At 39.3% G+C, this 16,495-nt stretch overlaps 1 protein-coding gene across 1 annotated transcript in view; it reads left to right on the top strand.

Moving 5' to 3' along the window:
* Nucleotides 1–16,495, top strand: part of LOC104467432 (neuroendocrine convertase 2-like) — a gene marked incomplete at both ends in the record, with an annotated part of 60,044 nt that overhangs the window by 25,537 nt on the left and 18,012 nt on the right. The window contains 3 exons of the mRNA XM_010081205.1: nucleotides 5,470–5,583; nucleotides 7,270–7,378; nucleotides 8,890–8,927. Coding sequence (XP_010079507.1) covers nucleotides 5,470–5,583; nucleotides 7,270–7,378; nucleotides 8,890–8,927 — 261 coding nt within the window. The remainder of the gene's footprint in view (nucleotides 1–5,469; nucleotides 5,584–7,269; nucleotides 7,379–8,889; nucleotides 8,928–16,495) is intronic.

Raw genomic sequence — 16,495 nt, 5'->3', positions numbered from 1 at the left:
AAAGAGTCCTTGTACAGAAAACTCCCCAGGGATTAGTGGATACATGTTGAAGAGACTCTTGGAGACTCTGTTTTGAATAATCTGCCAGAGACACCTACAGGTAACATTAGGGACTAGTTGCTATATATGGAGGGATCCATGAGAACCTTTGAAAGTTGTTAGCTTGCTTTAGAGGAGCAGTTGTCATTTGATTAATAAATATTGGATGGTCAGTGACACTCTCAAACCCCCTGACATCCCTGGTCATTCTTTCTGTGCCTTGAAACAGGCTCAGAAATTTTGAAATCAAGCAGATAGATCCAGCTTTGTCAAGACAAAAGGCATCAATTTTCTGCATTGCCATGTCTGGATGGAGTCTACCAGCCTTGCCGCTCCAGGTTGTTAGTTCAGTAGCAGAAATGAGCTGTCCTCATTGCCATTTAAAAGCGATTCAGTTTTGTTCAGTTGATCTGACTTTAGTTACATTTCAAGTAGCAAACAGAAAGTACAGACCTAGTGAGGAGGGTCCTTTTATTTTGTAGTGGAGAATCACACAAAATTTGGTTGCTTTGGGGCTTTAACAAAAATGTAGAAGAATGTCAGGTGCTCCTCTCTGACATCTTTAGAGCTTCTTACCAGCAAGAAGCTGTTGGACAATACAGGTGATGAGTGTGTACTCTGTGAATGGGATCAGTATTTTCCTAATTTTCTCTTATGTTACATGGATGGAGTGGATAGTAAAATTAAATTACTTTATGTTTACTTAAACAGAAATCAGAGGTGAAAAAGACACACTCATTAACTCCATATGGGGGTTAGGAGTAAAGGGGCTGTCATTTATGGATAAGACCCTGAAAAGCTGCTGGAGGTGTGTGATATCTCATTCTTGTTACTTTTTAAAGAGAGGTAGCTGTGCATGTAACTCTGTCTCACTTGAGCTTTACTGCCTCCATCTTTTGTTGTCATTGTGTTTCTTTGCGTATCAAAAATTAGTGATGGCAAGAGTCTGCACAGCTTTGCACTAGCTGAAGGTTGTTTATGTGACGATGCCTTTGTGCGTCTGGACTCACTGTTCCAAACCACTTTCATGGGAGACTGATCTTTGGTATAATTCATAGGGCCCAAGTCTAGCCATCAGCCTGACTTCTTAAAAAATGCAGGCTATCGCTTTCCAGCGTCTTCCTTTGCTTTCTGGAGCAGACTTAGCCCAAGTCTAGCCATCAGCCTGACTTCTTCAAAAATGCAGGCTATCGCTTTCCAGCTTCTTCCTTTGCTTTCTGGAGCAGACTTGTGTTGACCCTGTGTCTTTAGAGAAAAAAGAACCACTACTTCCTTTGGTTTATAATGTCACTGTATGTTTTGGTTTTGTGGTTTGTTTGTGTTTTTTTTTTTTTTTTTTTTAAGCCAAACCTACTAGATGTCATTGTTGAGACTGTCTTTTTTTTATGGAATTTGGCCCAAATTCTCCTATTCTGAAGTCCTTGATTCTTGAGGTTAGGGTTGCGTGTACTGTCCCACTTTTGTGCACCCACTGGTATAATTTAGTAAATCTGTCATCTATGCTCAATACAACAGAGTTATTTAACTGCAGAAGCTCACCGGTACAATTAACCCTGTTCCGTCAAAATGAGGAGCTGATTATCTTGGCATTCAGAGGAGTATAGAGCACAGTTAGAGTGCTGCGGTTTCTGGCCCTCCCGGAGCAGTATTGCAGTCAATTGATTATTTTGTTAATTTGTTCTCCATCAGTATCCTGCTGGTTTATTGTCATCCAAGTGACTTTATGCGCAATGCATAAGTATAAGTATATTAAAAAATCAATACCCGAACCTTTTTTCCTTGTAAGGCTCTTAATCATCCATGGCCTTCCTTCTTTAATACATGACCTTCAATTCTGATTACAACACAGCTAGGAACTTTTACATGATTTAGTTTCATGCTAATAAAGTAGATGCTCAGAGTTTACTCTCTACTTAATTGTATATCATAACGAAGAAGGAATAAATGAATTAAGAATGAAATAAACAAAAGGCTGTTATTGCTGATAAATAAGCCTCATTTTGAGTCAGCAAAATTCATGCAATTTTAGTTAGAAAGTCTCATTCCTTCACTAGGTTCTAATAAGTATCATGCTTCACAGGCTCAAATAATTTCGCGATGCTATTATCAGAAGCCTGAGTCTTACAAATGCTGTTTTTCCTGCTTTAGTTAGAGAAACAAGTATTTAAAAGATGGTGTGAGGTTGCATTGTGCATTGAAATGAGGTCTGAATTCAGGTCTAAACTTGACACGAGTACATGGGATTGTGGGTGTTACAAGATCAGAATGCTTCCCAATCATCTTCTGCCTTTGCACATGCAAAGATGTTCTGTCTTGTGTGTGTTTTTGAAACCTAATAGCTGTGATGTGGTACTTAATGCATTTCTGTTACTGATGTCACAAAGAGGCCTGCTCTTCTTTAAAAAGAAAACCATAAGATTGAAGCAGAGTCAGATGTGGTCTCTCTCCTGATCTAGACTAGATAGGAAAGCACCAGTTTCTAGCACTGGAAAGACACCGCTTTCCTAATGCAGGAACCCAGTTGGCAAGAGGACTGGGGTTCTCCTGAGTCAGCTCTCTGCAGCCCTAAATGGATAGTTCTCCACTCAGATCATTGGATTGGAAAGACACCGCTTTCCTAATGCAGGAACCCAGTTGGCAAGAGGACTGGGGTTCTCCTGAGTCAGCCCTAAATGGGTAGTTCTCCACTCAGGTCATTGGATTTGGTCGTCCTTTTCCAATGATAAATTTCTTCTCTTGGGGATTGTTTCTGGGATATACAGATGTTACCTGATCTTGGGATCATTGCTTTCTAGACATATTGTCATCAGGAGAAAGGCAAGTTCTTACCTCATGCTGGCTAAGATCCTTATACAAGGCAACTGAATGAGGTGATTTGTAGCTTATGTAAGTGGGAAGCTACCAAGGCCTTACCCAAACCTTTCAACTCATTTCGTGACAGAAATACCTAATCTTTAATGGATGGGGTTGTAGGAGTTGCCATCATTCGTGAACATAAGGAAAAACCCCTTGTTTCTGTACACTCAGTATTTCTGAGACTGTTACATCTGTGGATGGTAACATCCTGTGTCCCTTTTCTCCATGTGAAATATTCAGAAAACAGCCTACAGAGTGGTTCTAGTTCAGAGAAGGTTATACTTCCTTGGCTCAGGAAGTTATAATGAAATGTAATATAATATAGTACAAAAAATAAATTATATTTTATTGTGAAGATGGAACAAATCAGACAAACGAGATGATCCTGAAGAGGGAAACCAGCCCGTGCTATTTCTGCAGGTTGCTCCCTCACTTCCTCCAGGTTGTCTTAAAGAAAAGCCAGGGCTCCGCAGCATTGCTTTTTTAATTAGTAGAAATCCTTTTGTACTAAATCCTAATTCTGTGCCTTAATGCAGCAGGTCCTGCAGAGCCAGCGAGCTTGCGTGGGAGCACAAACGAATGAAATCTTTTTCTCTGGCATCCTTCTAAGTGAGGGTTGGCTTCTGTTCGTAATTATTTTCTGTGGTGACAGCTCAAGCTTTTGCAGTCGCAAGGGGAGAGGCAGGGGTGGTAATGGAGGAAGGATAATGACAGGTGATTGCTCTGTTGTCTCCATGGCATCACTGAGCCTTATCTTAGAGGTATCAAACAGTCTGCTTATACCTTTCTTTACTCTGTTCAGATACCTGGCGCCACTGAGTGCGTCTAGTATGGGTCCTATTTAATCACTGTCCTTTTTGCAGCTTATTTTGGTTTTTCTTTCTTTTCAGTCTGCTTCGCTTTTAATGAACCTGCACAAGTAGTGGAAACACGTGTATAAAAAAAAGAAAACACCTACTAATTCAAAATTTTATAATTTTATATCTTTAGTTAAGGGGTTAGAATTCATCCAAGTACATTTTAATAAACATTTGATAACGGCCTTTTCAGGGCACACTGCCCCATCCTGCTCAGTATGGATTGGTATTGGGTTTTCAGGGTTATAATGAAGCAGTATAGCTATGAGGAAACAGTTTCACCTCAGCCTTAGGCACCTCACTAAACACTGTCTTTGGGCGCTTCTGCGTTAATTAACGGAGACAGAACTGACCTAAGATCTGATTTAGCATTTAGATGAATTTCTCCTCTGTTGTTTTTTGATTGGCACTACATGAGTTGCTGCAACAGAGTGGCGTAACTCCTGTATACATTGTCTTAGTCAGAAATGCCAAAGCCACATGTGTAGAAGCAGCTCTCAAAGTTAATAGATTTATTTAATAACCATGCATATTTTTTCAAGAAAATGCCTAAGGAAATGTTAGGGGTCTTGCTGCCTTCTGCTGTATCTCAAGATGTACTCAGTTCATGGTTTTAAACATTAGTCTTTGATCAGGAGGGCTAGACTTTTTTTGAATTTTGAATTAAGTGGTGTGGGACTCATGCTATCTTGGTTCCGGGTGTTAGGCTAAAGAGTATAAAAAGAAGGTGACAAACCTGGCAGCACTTCTGCAAGGTCTAGGAATATGTTAGCACATATTATAACAACAATTACAGCCATTCAGTGGTCTCTTTTAGGAGTACTCTTTTACATAGGTACAGATAAGATGGTTATGGTCTGACATTTGTAGTTCCTGCCTTCAAAGATATTTCTATGTCTAACTTCTCTTGTTTTCTGCAGTGCTTAGTTAAATGTTTTTGTGGATTTGCTGTTAATAAAGGAAAGGATCTCTAAAAATCTGTCTACTTGTGTTTAATAACCAGTATTTTCATATCTTGCACTTCAGCCACTCTGGTCAGTTTATTGGGTTTTTTGCCATTTAGTTTTTCTTGCCAGTGTATTTATTTATCACTTATTTACTGCAAGGATAATCCCTGAAAATAGATTGCTCTACAAGATGTGTTTCTGAGAACCTCAGAAGTATGATGAAAGCACACAACCCCAGATGTTTTTTTCCCAGCAAATCTCCTTGGCAGGAAAGGGTATCTAATGCTCTGAAAATGCCCTCAAGGAAAATCTGAAAAAGTAAAAGTGTGGTTGAGACCTGCATCCTCATTTTAGCAAATTCCTGCAGCTCGGAACAGTGACACATTGGGAATTAGTTAAATAATTTTAGCTTCTAATAACAACAATGTTTTTATGTTGGTGGCTATCCGTGATGTTAATGATACCTGAAGAGAGGCTCGCTCTTATGCAGATTCTCAGGTATCTAAAACATGTTCAAGTTGTAGCTTTCTTCCAGATAGGACACTTCTGACTGTCTCTTCCCCACATAGCCCTTGTAGTAGTCTTTGAGCTCTCTACACCTTTGCAGATTTCGACTGAAATCAGCCACAAGTTCAGAAGTTGCAAATGAATGACACAGACACAAATAATGTGATTTCATAATCTTTATCTGTCATGAAAACAAGGCTAAAAAATCTTTGTATCTGTGGTTAAGAATGTTGAGTTAAAGATGTGAAAATTAACCCTTCCAGGTAAAGAAGGCTGTGCAACAGGAAGGCTTCAGCAGAAGGAAGCGAGGATATAGAGACATCAATGACATTGACATCAACATGAATGATCCTTTATTTACGAAGCAATGGTACCTGGTAAGGTTTGAAAGAAAATCACAGTAGTCATAACTAAATAATTGGCATTCAAGCCATTCTGTGCTGTTGCAGTGTTTTGCAAGAGTTCTTTCCAAATATGTCACAAGAACTTGAGAATGGATCCAAGGCTCTGTCTTGTTTTTAACTGTACCTATTTTATGCTAGGAAGACCCAGCGCATTTAAAGAGCTAAATTTCATTTCAGTCAATGGAAAGATCCTTAGAAGGCTTGAAAGAGATCTGTATTGGTGTCCTGTGGACATTCCTGGTGTGCTGATGTGACCCCTAAAACTGCATATGAATCATGTCTTTGAGCTGTTGCCGGGTAAAATATTGTTATAGAATTATAACAAAAAGTTCTAGTGCATTGGCTAGAAAAAGTGGAGGTTTTTATTTTCTTATGAAAATTTGAATATTAATTGATTTTCTTCTGTCAAAAACAGAACAGCTGAAAATTGATGAAGTTTGGCTTAAGCTAACATCAAAAGAAATTAATATTTTGCTAAACTGTTTCATTTTTAATGTGTCATATTTTACAGGGAGAAGTCTTTAGTCATAAAAGAAAAAATAAATTTTTACATAAAGGTAGCCAAAATTATATTCTTCTATTTAAAAAGTTCATAAAGTCATTTTGGTGAGTTTTAATGTTGCAACCTATTTATGATTAAATACTTAGTAAGTGCAGTAGTACCTTGTGAACTTGAGAAGAGTCTTTTTGCTTAAGAATAGCATTCCTTAGTCCCTTTCGTTTTAATCCATTTCTTATGTTTTGTGAATCCATCCAATATGGCTGTTTGTGGTTTTTGGTTTTTTTTTCTAAGAGAATAGTTTTCAGGTGAGTGAAAGCATATTAGCATGGGTGGGGCTTCAACCTTGATGAGATGATAAACTGAAGTGTGGATTAATTAACTTCTTTCTGGTACCTCAATCAAAATGTTGCAGTGATAAAAATAACAAAATTTTTATGAAGCCATAAATTTTTTAGATTATAAAGTATACTAAAATGTGTTTTGAAATGAGACGTGTCTGACACAAAATCGTAATTTTTTACATCTGGAGTAGCAAAAGCCATGTTATTTTTCCCACGGAACTTGAGAAATTCACGAATGAGGTTGGTGAACAGAAGTAATGCCTGATGATGCAGGGGGTTGCCTGTGATGCAGAACCGTAGAATCACGCACACACACGATGTTGGAAGGGACCCTTGAAGTTCCAGTAGTGAACTTTCCTGCTTAAAGAAGGGATAACTTTGTTGTCAAATAAGTTGTTTCTGGTGCTAACCCCTGTGGTCATGAATTTCAGTAGATCCCTGCTTACAAGAAGAAAGCGTTTCCTGCTCATAAAAAAGTCCTCTGTAAAATCCATTGGTCTAACCTTTTTCTGGATTGACCCACTGCTATGCCATGCTTAAGCAGAAAAGTCCTGTTTTGTGTCCGGAAGATTTAGTGTTTAACCAATCTTATAAACCACAAAGAAGTGAATTTACCCAGAGTTGTTTTGATTTTGTTTTTTTTTTTTTCTGGCATTATTGCAGTAGATATGATTATGTACACGTGTGCACTCCAAAGCAAATGGGATACGTTTTCCATACCAAAGATATATGCAAAGACATAAGCAGAATTCAGAGGCTGTGGGAATGTGTCTGTCAAGTAAAAAAAGCTATTCTTCTTTTTTGATTATGTATTAGATTAACACTGGTCAAGCAGATGGGACTCCTGGACTTGACCTTAACGTAGCTGAAGCATGGGAACTGGGATACACAGGGAAGGGAGTAACCATAGGAATTATGGATGATGGTAAGTGAAGAACTGAGTGCTAATTTAATATTTTTTAAGTTGCTTTTTCCATGTAATCAAAGAAAAATTAAAAAGTAATAATGGATTGCTACCAGCCTCAATAAAGACTTTGAGATCTTCAGGGAAAATATGCTATAAAGTTTTCACTAGGGATAGTGAAGCATGGATATCCAAGCATTAAAACTAGGTTGCAGTTATCACTCAGATGTCTTCCAGGGTACATTATAATGGTCATTAAGCCAAAGGAGAGATTCCCCTTGACTTCTTTAGGCACTGACTGGGGGATATAATTGCTGTGCAAAAAAAGTACTTAGGAAAACGTTCTCTGGGTTGCATTATTCTCAAAGTCATACTTGACAGCTGAAATAATTAAACACTTTCATGCTGAATGTCAATAAAGACTTTGCATATTAAATATATTACTAATTTGAGGCTAAGTTCAGGGAAGATGAAGATAAAAGGTACAGTTGAAGTCACAGCTATTATACCCGTGGGGACGGGAATTCTGTGCAGTCTCTCAGCACTTTGAGCTAAATTTTGAATGTTTTCCTTTTATGGTGACTGAATAATATTTAAAAGAAATAAAATGTCTGGATCCACATATGTTTTCGAGAGTCAACTGATATCTGTCCTCACTTATTTCTGTTACTCATCTGCTTACCCCTAAGAGACAAGGTTTTTGTGGAAGTAAGAAAGTAGACTCAGACATCTACATATTGATGTAATGAGAAATCACAATTTCACTGATCGCGCAGAGGCAGGACTTACCTTTCAGAAAGCTAGGCATGACTGGGATGGGGATGATGACAAAGTATTTGAGCTTCAGGTCAAATAAAGCTCTTGGCCTATCAGATCCAGCTTTTAGAGAAGGGGGTAATTTGCCTTATATTCACTTCCAGTAACTCTGGAAGAGAGCACCTGAATAGCATGGTTCTTCATTGAGACTTTTGTTGTGCATCTACCGTTTGCATCAGTTAAACTCTCCTTAGATGCCAGGGTCTCTTCGTGCAAATCCAAAGTGTTTGCCTTGGTGGCCTCCCCAGGTCTAGTTTGGGTAATTTTCTGTCTACTTAGTTTACAATTTTCAGTGGTTAAAAACGCTCCTTTTTGTATCCTGTACTGATCTAGTGCTTACTGATCTTGTTAGTTTTGGTATGCTTTGAGATAATAGGACTTGTATAAAGATAAATTGTGATTTAAACTGATCTTAATAAGTAAATATGACCTAGTGTCCAAAACAGGTCAATAAATTTTGGTGCTGAAGTCACCTTTTTGGTTGGCACCTAGATAATGACGTAAATGATTGAAAACTTCTAACTGGGTGTGCATCAGAAATGGTACACCAGTTTAAAAGGCCACATTTAAAAACTGGAATCTCACTTCAAGCAGTTGTGTTATTCACCATGATCATTTTCCTGTGGTTGCAAAGGAATCTTTTGTTCTGTGATCGCTAGAAAATATTTTTTAAACTCTTAACCTTTGCTTTCTGTTCTGTCATTATCTTATTGCAGGAATTGATTATCTGCATCCCGATCTTGCATCAAATTACGTAAGTACATGCTGACCTTTTCTGTAAAATGTAGATTTTCTTGTTGTTATAGTACCTCTGCTACAAATTTTTAAATAATGAGTGGAACAACAGTACAGCTGAACTGCTGATCTACAGATGATACATTTCACCTTGAAAGAAGCAGACTGAAAATGGGCCTGCCTGTGCAAGGAATGGAAAGGTGACAAGGCTCTTTGTGGAGGAGTGACAGTGCTTCCTCACATTAAGTAAGCTGCAGCTTGCAATATTGGATTTAGGACAGAAATGAGTATCCTGGGAATTGGCTCTAAATCCTGCTATTAAGATGCAGAATGCATCTGTTACTTGGAGGGCTGTGGAGCTGCAGCATGGCATGTATTAGCCTTTGAAACCTCCAGGAACAGCTTAATTCCCTTATAACAGGTGATTTGATCCAATGCTTCAAAGCATGTCCAGGGCAGATTGTGTATTTTCAGCACACACAGTGTCAATTGATTGTTCCTCAAACTTGCTTCACGCTTCAGACCTTTGTACTAGAGGGTTTTTATCTCTCTCAATTCTTCCAGGCTCTCCCTAATCGCCGACTGACACTAGCACTCCTATCTCCAGACATTTACAAGGCCTCCCAGCACCCATGGGCTGCATGTTACCTTTGCGGTATGCTGCTCTCACACTGTGCTGTGGCAGTCTGTTGGCAACAGGCGTCAGGAAGCTGTGGCTCCTTGCCAAAGGGGTGTTGCAGTGGCTTCCTGATGCTTCTTCTGCAGTCAGTGGCTTTCCGATTGAGGCCCAAGCTTCTTCAGCTGCGCAGTGGTTTGGTTTGCAATTGCAATTAAGTGAAACAAAGAATAACTGGAAATGTTGGTAAACATGTGAGCTGAGAAAGAGTAAGACAATTATTTTTATGTATTTTCAGTTTTGGAAATAGTAACACAGGATGAAAACCTATGTGTTGTAGCAAGTAGCAAAACACCTTTGGTAGAGAATAAGTTGATATAGAAGGTGTTGACCTTGGAAAGGGATTGGCGACCACAGAGGTAAAGTGCAGGATAGCCAGTTTCACTCCTTGTGAACTGGATTAACAACTTCATAGCAGCTAATTAAACACTGTGCCCTGGCTGCAAAATTCTCACCCACGAGGAGTAACTCAGTAGGATGTTTCCATAAACAGAGAGCCTTTTTCCTTGTAGGATTTGTGCTCTTTTTGTATGTTTTAGCGTATGATCTGAGGACAGCACATGCTCTTTACTCGCTTTTCAGCAGCAGGTGTGGACAAAGTATGTGGGAATATTCTGCTTCTAAAAACCGTGTTTCAAATAAACAAAAAGTCTGTACAACATATCTGACGTAATGTCAAATAGGAACAATTCTGTTGTTAACAGTGAACGTAGGATTTTACCCAGAAACCAAAAAATAGGTTTCTCAGTAACACCGTGTTTTCTGTTTTAGTTCTAAAACTATTTTCTCTTTGATGGATAAATATTTGTCAGGCTTAGCAGAAATATATTGGTTTTAGAGTGGCAGTAGTGAGTATTCTGGAAGGTAATGGAAAATGACACAGAAAATGACAATGCACAGACACGATGCTAGAAATCAGAAAATAGTGGAGCTGGAGAGAAATCTGAGAGTTCAGAAAATAAATATTGCGATGAAAATTGGAGAAGAAAAGCTGTCTGGGCACAGGGACCACAAACCTTGACAGAACTTGTGAGGAGACTGATCTTGAGATGAGCATCTGTAAAGGTTTGTGTAGGAATGACTTCGTCAAAGCAAGGAGTGGTCCAGTTGTGGAGCAATGATCAGGCTGTGGAGGGACAAAAGAAGCTTGCCTGGCCAATGCAAAATGCAGAATTAGGCCTCGCTTGCGCAGGGCAAGGGAACAGACATGGGAGGAAAGACTGAGGAATGAGTGGTTGGTAAGGCAGTCATTAAAGGAGCAGCAGAAACCCCATCTGAAAGATCACAGTCTTAAAGGAGATACTACCCCGTGCTTTTAATACAGAAATACAAAAATAGGAGCTGTCATATGAAATCTGTGGTTCTAGGTTGTCACAACACTGAGGAAAAAAAAAAGGGGGGCAGGGGGGGAAGCTTCGGTTTGTGTAGTTGATCTTCTTTTGCCTAATTCCATACTAAATATACCAGAGGACACAGCAATGAAACCTGCTGATAAATTAGCACATTATATGCAAGGTAACCAGTAAAAGGGTAAACTTGGTAACGAGTAAAAGGTGCTGGCACTTCCTCACGCAGAGCTGGCTGAAGTTGCTGTGTCTGAGAGGGGGCTGGCTGAAGGGCAAGGTTGACTCCTGCTGCTGAAATCTGCCATCGCCTCCCTCGCCCAAGTACAGCACAGCGGTTGCAGGGCTTGGTTCACCTGCACTTTGCCTCTCCTGCTCTCACTGCACAGCTGCGCAGGCCTCCTGAGACCTTGGAGATCCTGCTCTGACAGCATCTGCTGTGTTTCAGGGACCACAGCGGCCTTTTTTCCCAGTAGGGAGCAGTTTGTGCGCGAACTAAAGACAAGGACTTAAATTCAGCTAAAGGAAAGATCAGTTCACACGTAAAAATGCAACGAAACCAGTCTCTTAAGGAATGAGTTGTTGACTTGCTTTGGGCTGGCACAGCAATAGCAGTCACCTTTGTGCAGTTGCTATACCACACGTTTGGTGTTTCATGACATTTGCACTTCTGGGCAGCTTTCTCTTAAATTACGTTGTTTATTTTTAGGAAATTAAAAGCCTGCAGCATATGTTTCTCAAGTGTGTAAACACTTACATACCATGGCAATGTCTGTACGTCTTGCTTGGAAAATTGGGAGCAATTAGAAAGTCTCTCAAAGGTGGTGTTTTTGGCACTTGAGCATTTTAAAGTATAAAAAATTGGCATTGATTACTCAGTTTAATTTGGCTTTTATGTTTTTGACTTGCTGGTTTTCTTGCTTGAAGAGTTTAATTGGGGGTTAGCACTTAGACAAAATGAAGGGTCAGGGAAGAGAGAACTTTCTGAAGAAAAAAACAATTTGTATTTTTTCCTAAAAATTGCTGAACTATGGCCTATCATATGGAGTGCACTCTATCCATATTTTTTTTTTCCAGTTTCTGAGCTTTACTGCTGCAATCATCCACTTCTCTTTTTAATGCACATGGAAAGGAGCATGCCTGCTTGTGGTCTGGTTGGACTGCTCTCCCAGCACCCCCTCCCAGCTTGCTGCAGTATAGCTACTTGCTTTTCTAGGATCAGGGGGTTATGGAAAGGCTGTAATTTTCCATTCTGCACCGTGAATGCAGAGAGACTCATTGTCCAATGATCAATATTTTCTTGCAAGCCTTGGAAACCCTGCAGAGGTTCAGCCTTCAGGAAATTATTTTTTTCCCCACAAAGAGAACCCTTCATTATGAACTGATAATTAAAAAGCTGAAGCCTAATGTACTCCATGGTTTTCTTTCAACTCAGATTGTACATACAAAGCTAGCAATTTTGAGGACTGACTTCTTCAAGATACAGCATCTGAGTGAGAAAGAAAACTGAAGTAACAAGGTCTGCATATTAGATAGGTCTAATAGAAGAGAACAGCAGCTGTGGGGGAGTACATGACAAATTTCAGTACCTTGTTTTAAAGAAAAGACTAATCAAATGGAGATTTGTTGTGCCATGAACAGAAACATAAGCCGATCTCTCATATCAGTTTGTATTGCGGTACTTTTATACTTGGCCAATGTTTGCTGGTGAAGGTCAGTGTAGCTGCATTATCCCACTAGTGTAGCTGCATTATCCCACTTACAGCAGCAAGGAGCTGATCATCTCATCTTAATGAGTTTATCCCTGATTAGCAGTAGTGAGGAAAATCGGAATCCCACCAAGAGACTCGGGCCAGGACTAAAAAATTACTGGTTTCAGTGTCTGAACTCTGCCTGAAGCTGAAGGCTTATTTAAAAAGAACTAGGGAAGGAGAGAGAACAAGACAAACATTTACTGCAGGAAAACCAGAGGTGACTATGTGAGTATGTAACTTTTAAAAAAAGTATTGATACTTGTAAAATGAGAATCATGCAGCAATTCTTAGTAAGAATAATACATAGTAATATAACATATTCAGATGAGAAAAAAGATTTTCAAGTCTGTGGAATTACACAGATGTAAAATGTGCACAAACATGCAGTCATCCTAGCAGCACTTCATTACTGTCCTTCCCCTGATTTTTCTTCTCTGTAACATGTGTCTTTATGGAACAAACTTATGTTCCATCTTCCAAGGTCTTTACCAACTGTCACTCAAACTGTGCACAGGAAAGGAATTGCTGAGCAAAAAGATCATATGTAAGGAATTTGGGAAGACTTTCTGGAGTTACCCCAGGGTTAATTGAAGTTTTGTGTCATCTAACATTTCTCATTGAAATGTGAACAGCAGGTGGTCTTACCTGTCTTCTCTTTACACTTTGGCAACATCTCCAAACATAAAGCAGTCTCTGTCTCATTTGGTAACTTGTCACCAGCTAATATGATAACAGCTCTCCCTGCCTTGCTGGGAGGCAAACAGAAGCATATTTTTGGAATAATTATCACAAAAGCAGTGAAGCAGGGAAATGTTCTACTTCTGTTATGAGCTGCAATTTTCATTGTTTGCTACAGGAACAAAAACATCATTGAATAATCTTCGCAGCTATGAAAGAAATAAGAAATAGTACAGGCAATAAATTATACACTGCAATATGTGCAGTGAAGCTTAGCAACAGCGTAAAGAATCTTCTTTCCTTTAGAAAGTCTGTGTTTCCTTCATTAGCATGAATTTCTGAGTGTGTCTTGGGCTCCCTGCCTGCTACCAAAAGGACTGGCACATTGTTCTGGAGGCTGTGAGACTGATCTCAGTGATTTACCAGTATAAATCACCAGTATCTCCGCTAAAATAACTGGAGCCTAATTGTGGGTGTTTGTAAGTTTACAAAGCTCCAGTGACATCTATTGAACCATGCTGCTTTGACCCTGATGATCTGCCCCACAGAAATCCCAGGTGCTGTTGTTGCCTGAGTCAGAGTTCACCTATAAATGGTGGTGAGAAAACCGTTGCCCTTCCAAGACAGAAATTTGTTGGAAACCCTCTGAAGACCTTGAAGAGCTCCCAGTGTTTGCACTGTCACAAATACCCGTCCCGAGGATCCGCTGGGAACATAAAGCCAAACCATAGCACAGTCAGGTTCATCCTTTCCTGGCATTACGAATGATTTTGGTTAGCTTTACAAGATGTGATTCCTATGGCATGATTTTCAAAAGCCTGAGACAGTTACACTGCCATTTCCTACTGCATTTCAAAGAGTTATTGAGCACATGCACTAGACACTTAATGTCAATAAAGCATTACTGCTAATACATCAAAGGTATTTCATGGGCAAACTCTGCATGCTGGCCATTGGTGCTACTACCTGTTTTTCATTATAATGTTGAAATAACATTTACATCATCAAAAAATAAGAGACAGAATAAACTGTTTCAGGATGTTTCGGCACTAATTGATTTTAGATTGTTTGGTTTCATTTGGTTTTTTTGGTGTTGCTTTGGGGTTCGGTTTTTTGCTAATAGGTTAAAATAAACACTAGCATAACAATTAAAAATGATCAACAAAAAATGGGGATAAATTCACAAACATCCTTCTACCAGCACCAAAAATCTAGTCAAGCACGCTGTTTGATGGATGCTGTTAGATTGTGGCAGAAATTTCATCAAGAAATTGTGTGCCTTAGCAACTGAAACTGATGGCCTTCTCTTGGGGTGTTTATGTTGCTCAGGTGGCTTCTGGCAGCTAGGAGGCTGGTCTTAGCATTTAGAAGGTGATCGTTCAGGGCATGCAAGGCAATGAAGTTTCACCGTCATAAATTAGAAGTTACTGGGAAGAGAATGAAGTTCTCTGTTGCAGACTTGGCTATTTTTTCTCTATTATTCTGTGCAGGATCAGCTTCTGAGCTCATCTCTCTCTTCTGTGCAGTCTGGTTTTTTCTCTGAACATATAAAAGGCTGAAAAAGAGCTGATGCTTCTCTGATAAAATCAGACAGGCAAATAAGGTTCTCTGTACTTGGAAGGGTGTCCTGGGTTTAGCAGATACAGAAAATGCTATAAAATGTCCTCAAAGTACAATTCCTTTGGAATCAGAAAGATACTAACATACTGTAGTTGCATTTACCAGAGATTATTTTCAGATCAATAAATGCTGTAAAAAGTTTTCAGGTTTATTCTGTATTCTTGAGCAACCTGAAAGGGATAATCTTCAAGTTAAATGCGTGCCTGGTGTGCAAGCAATGTGAGATGGTGCCAAAAACACTACGTTTTCAAGCTAAAGACCACACATTGTCTGCAGCATTTATTTTTCTCTGTAATCAATGTACTTAATTAATCGGCTGCACGCTGAGAAAGTGCAAGGTGGCTAATCGCTTTAATCATTAAGCAGTGGTATTAATTTTCACTTAAGGCATCATTCGTGGAAAGTAAATTAAGATTGTTGAAATGAGAAATGCACAGGGGTGGAAGAAAGCAGGTAAGGACATTTCTACATCAGTTCTGGCTTTTGCTTTTTGAAATTGGCTTGTACCTCTCTCCAGGGCATCTCCAAGTAAGTTTTTTGGAAATATTTCCTCCTTTTATTTGGGCAAGAAAAGTAGTGCAAAGATGTTAGTCTTCACTGTTTGCCGTGCAGGGATGTGGCATTGCTTTGTTTGGTTTTCTATTACCTCCCTTTCTACAGAGCAATTAGGTTTTGGAACTGGCCAGAAATCTTCTACTAGAAACACTATTTTTTGCTAGAAAACAAAAGGGAAGTATTTTTATTTGGGATCGGTTCAGCCTCATTTTGAATGTTTGACTTCTAGAACACACTGAATTAAAACAGAAGCAAAATCCCACTCTGGTTCATGGCCCGCTTGGGAGAACAGGGTCAGATACATGGTCCCCTGGAGGCAGTGCACACCATATAATTTTAAAACCAGTTGCAACAAAATTAAAAAAAGAGCTGATGTTTCCCCAAAGTAACAATACCATATTTTGGGTTGAAAAAGGCAAAAATATTTTGGAAGATTTTTCCATTTGGAAGCTCTTCTTTATTTTCTGTTTTTCAAATAATAGTTATTTTAACTCCTCGTACTGTTTTTGACACTAACTGGTGTTGAAATCCCTGAATATCCATAGGTATTGAAATGGAAGTTAATTAAAATTCATGCTGTAGTTTCATTTTGGCTACCAGGGTGTCACCAGGGAGGTCTGAACTGGATGGTGTGTATAGGGAACACTAGTCCCTGGCAAAGCTTCGTTAAAACTTGATGGGTGTTAAGGAGAGACTTTCAGTCCCGGTGGTGATTTTGGCAAGGAGAGTTTCAAAGCCCCCGTTAACTAGTGAGCATGCAACAGGTTTTAAAAGGAGAGTTTTGGCCAAGCTGTTTGGATAAGCCAGACTTGCAGAAGAGGAGAGTAGGGAGGCTGGAGTCTGCTTTCCTCTGCAAAACCGTAAGAGCCTAAATATAGTAGATAAAGATGCAGCTGATCTCTAGTACTTTAAACACCTCTCCTTCAATGTACCTGTAAATTAATATGTTTCGTTTGAAATT

The sequence above is a fragment of the Pterocles gutturalis genome, unplaced genomic scaffold, assembly GCF_000699245.1.
Source record: "Pterocles gutturalis isolate BGI_N339 unplaced genomic scaffold, ASM69924v1 scaffold11804, whole genome shotgun sequence".
NCBI lineage: Eukaryota > Metazoa > Chordata > Aves > Pterocliformes > Pteroclidae > Pterocles > Pterocles gutturalis.
Note: the sequence above shows the minus strand (reverse complement) of the source record. Positions and strands in the feature narration are given on the sequence as shown.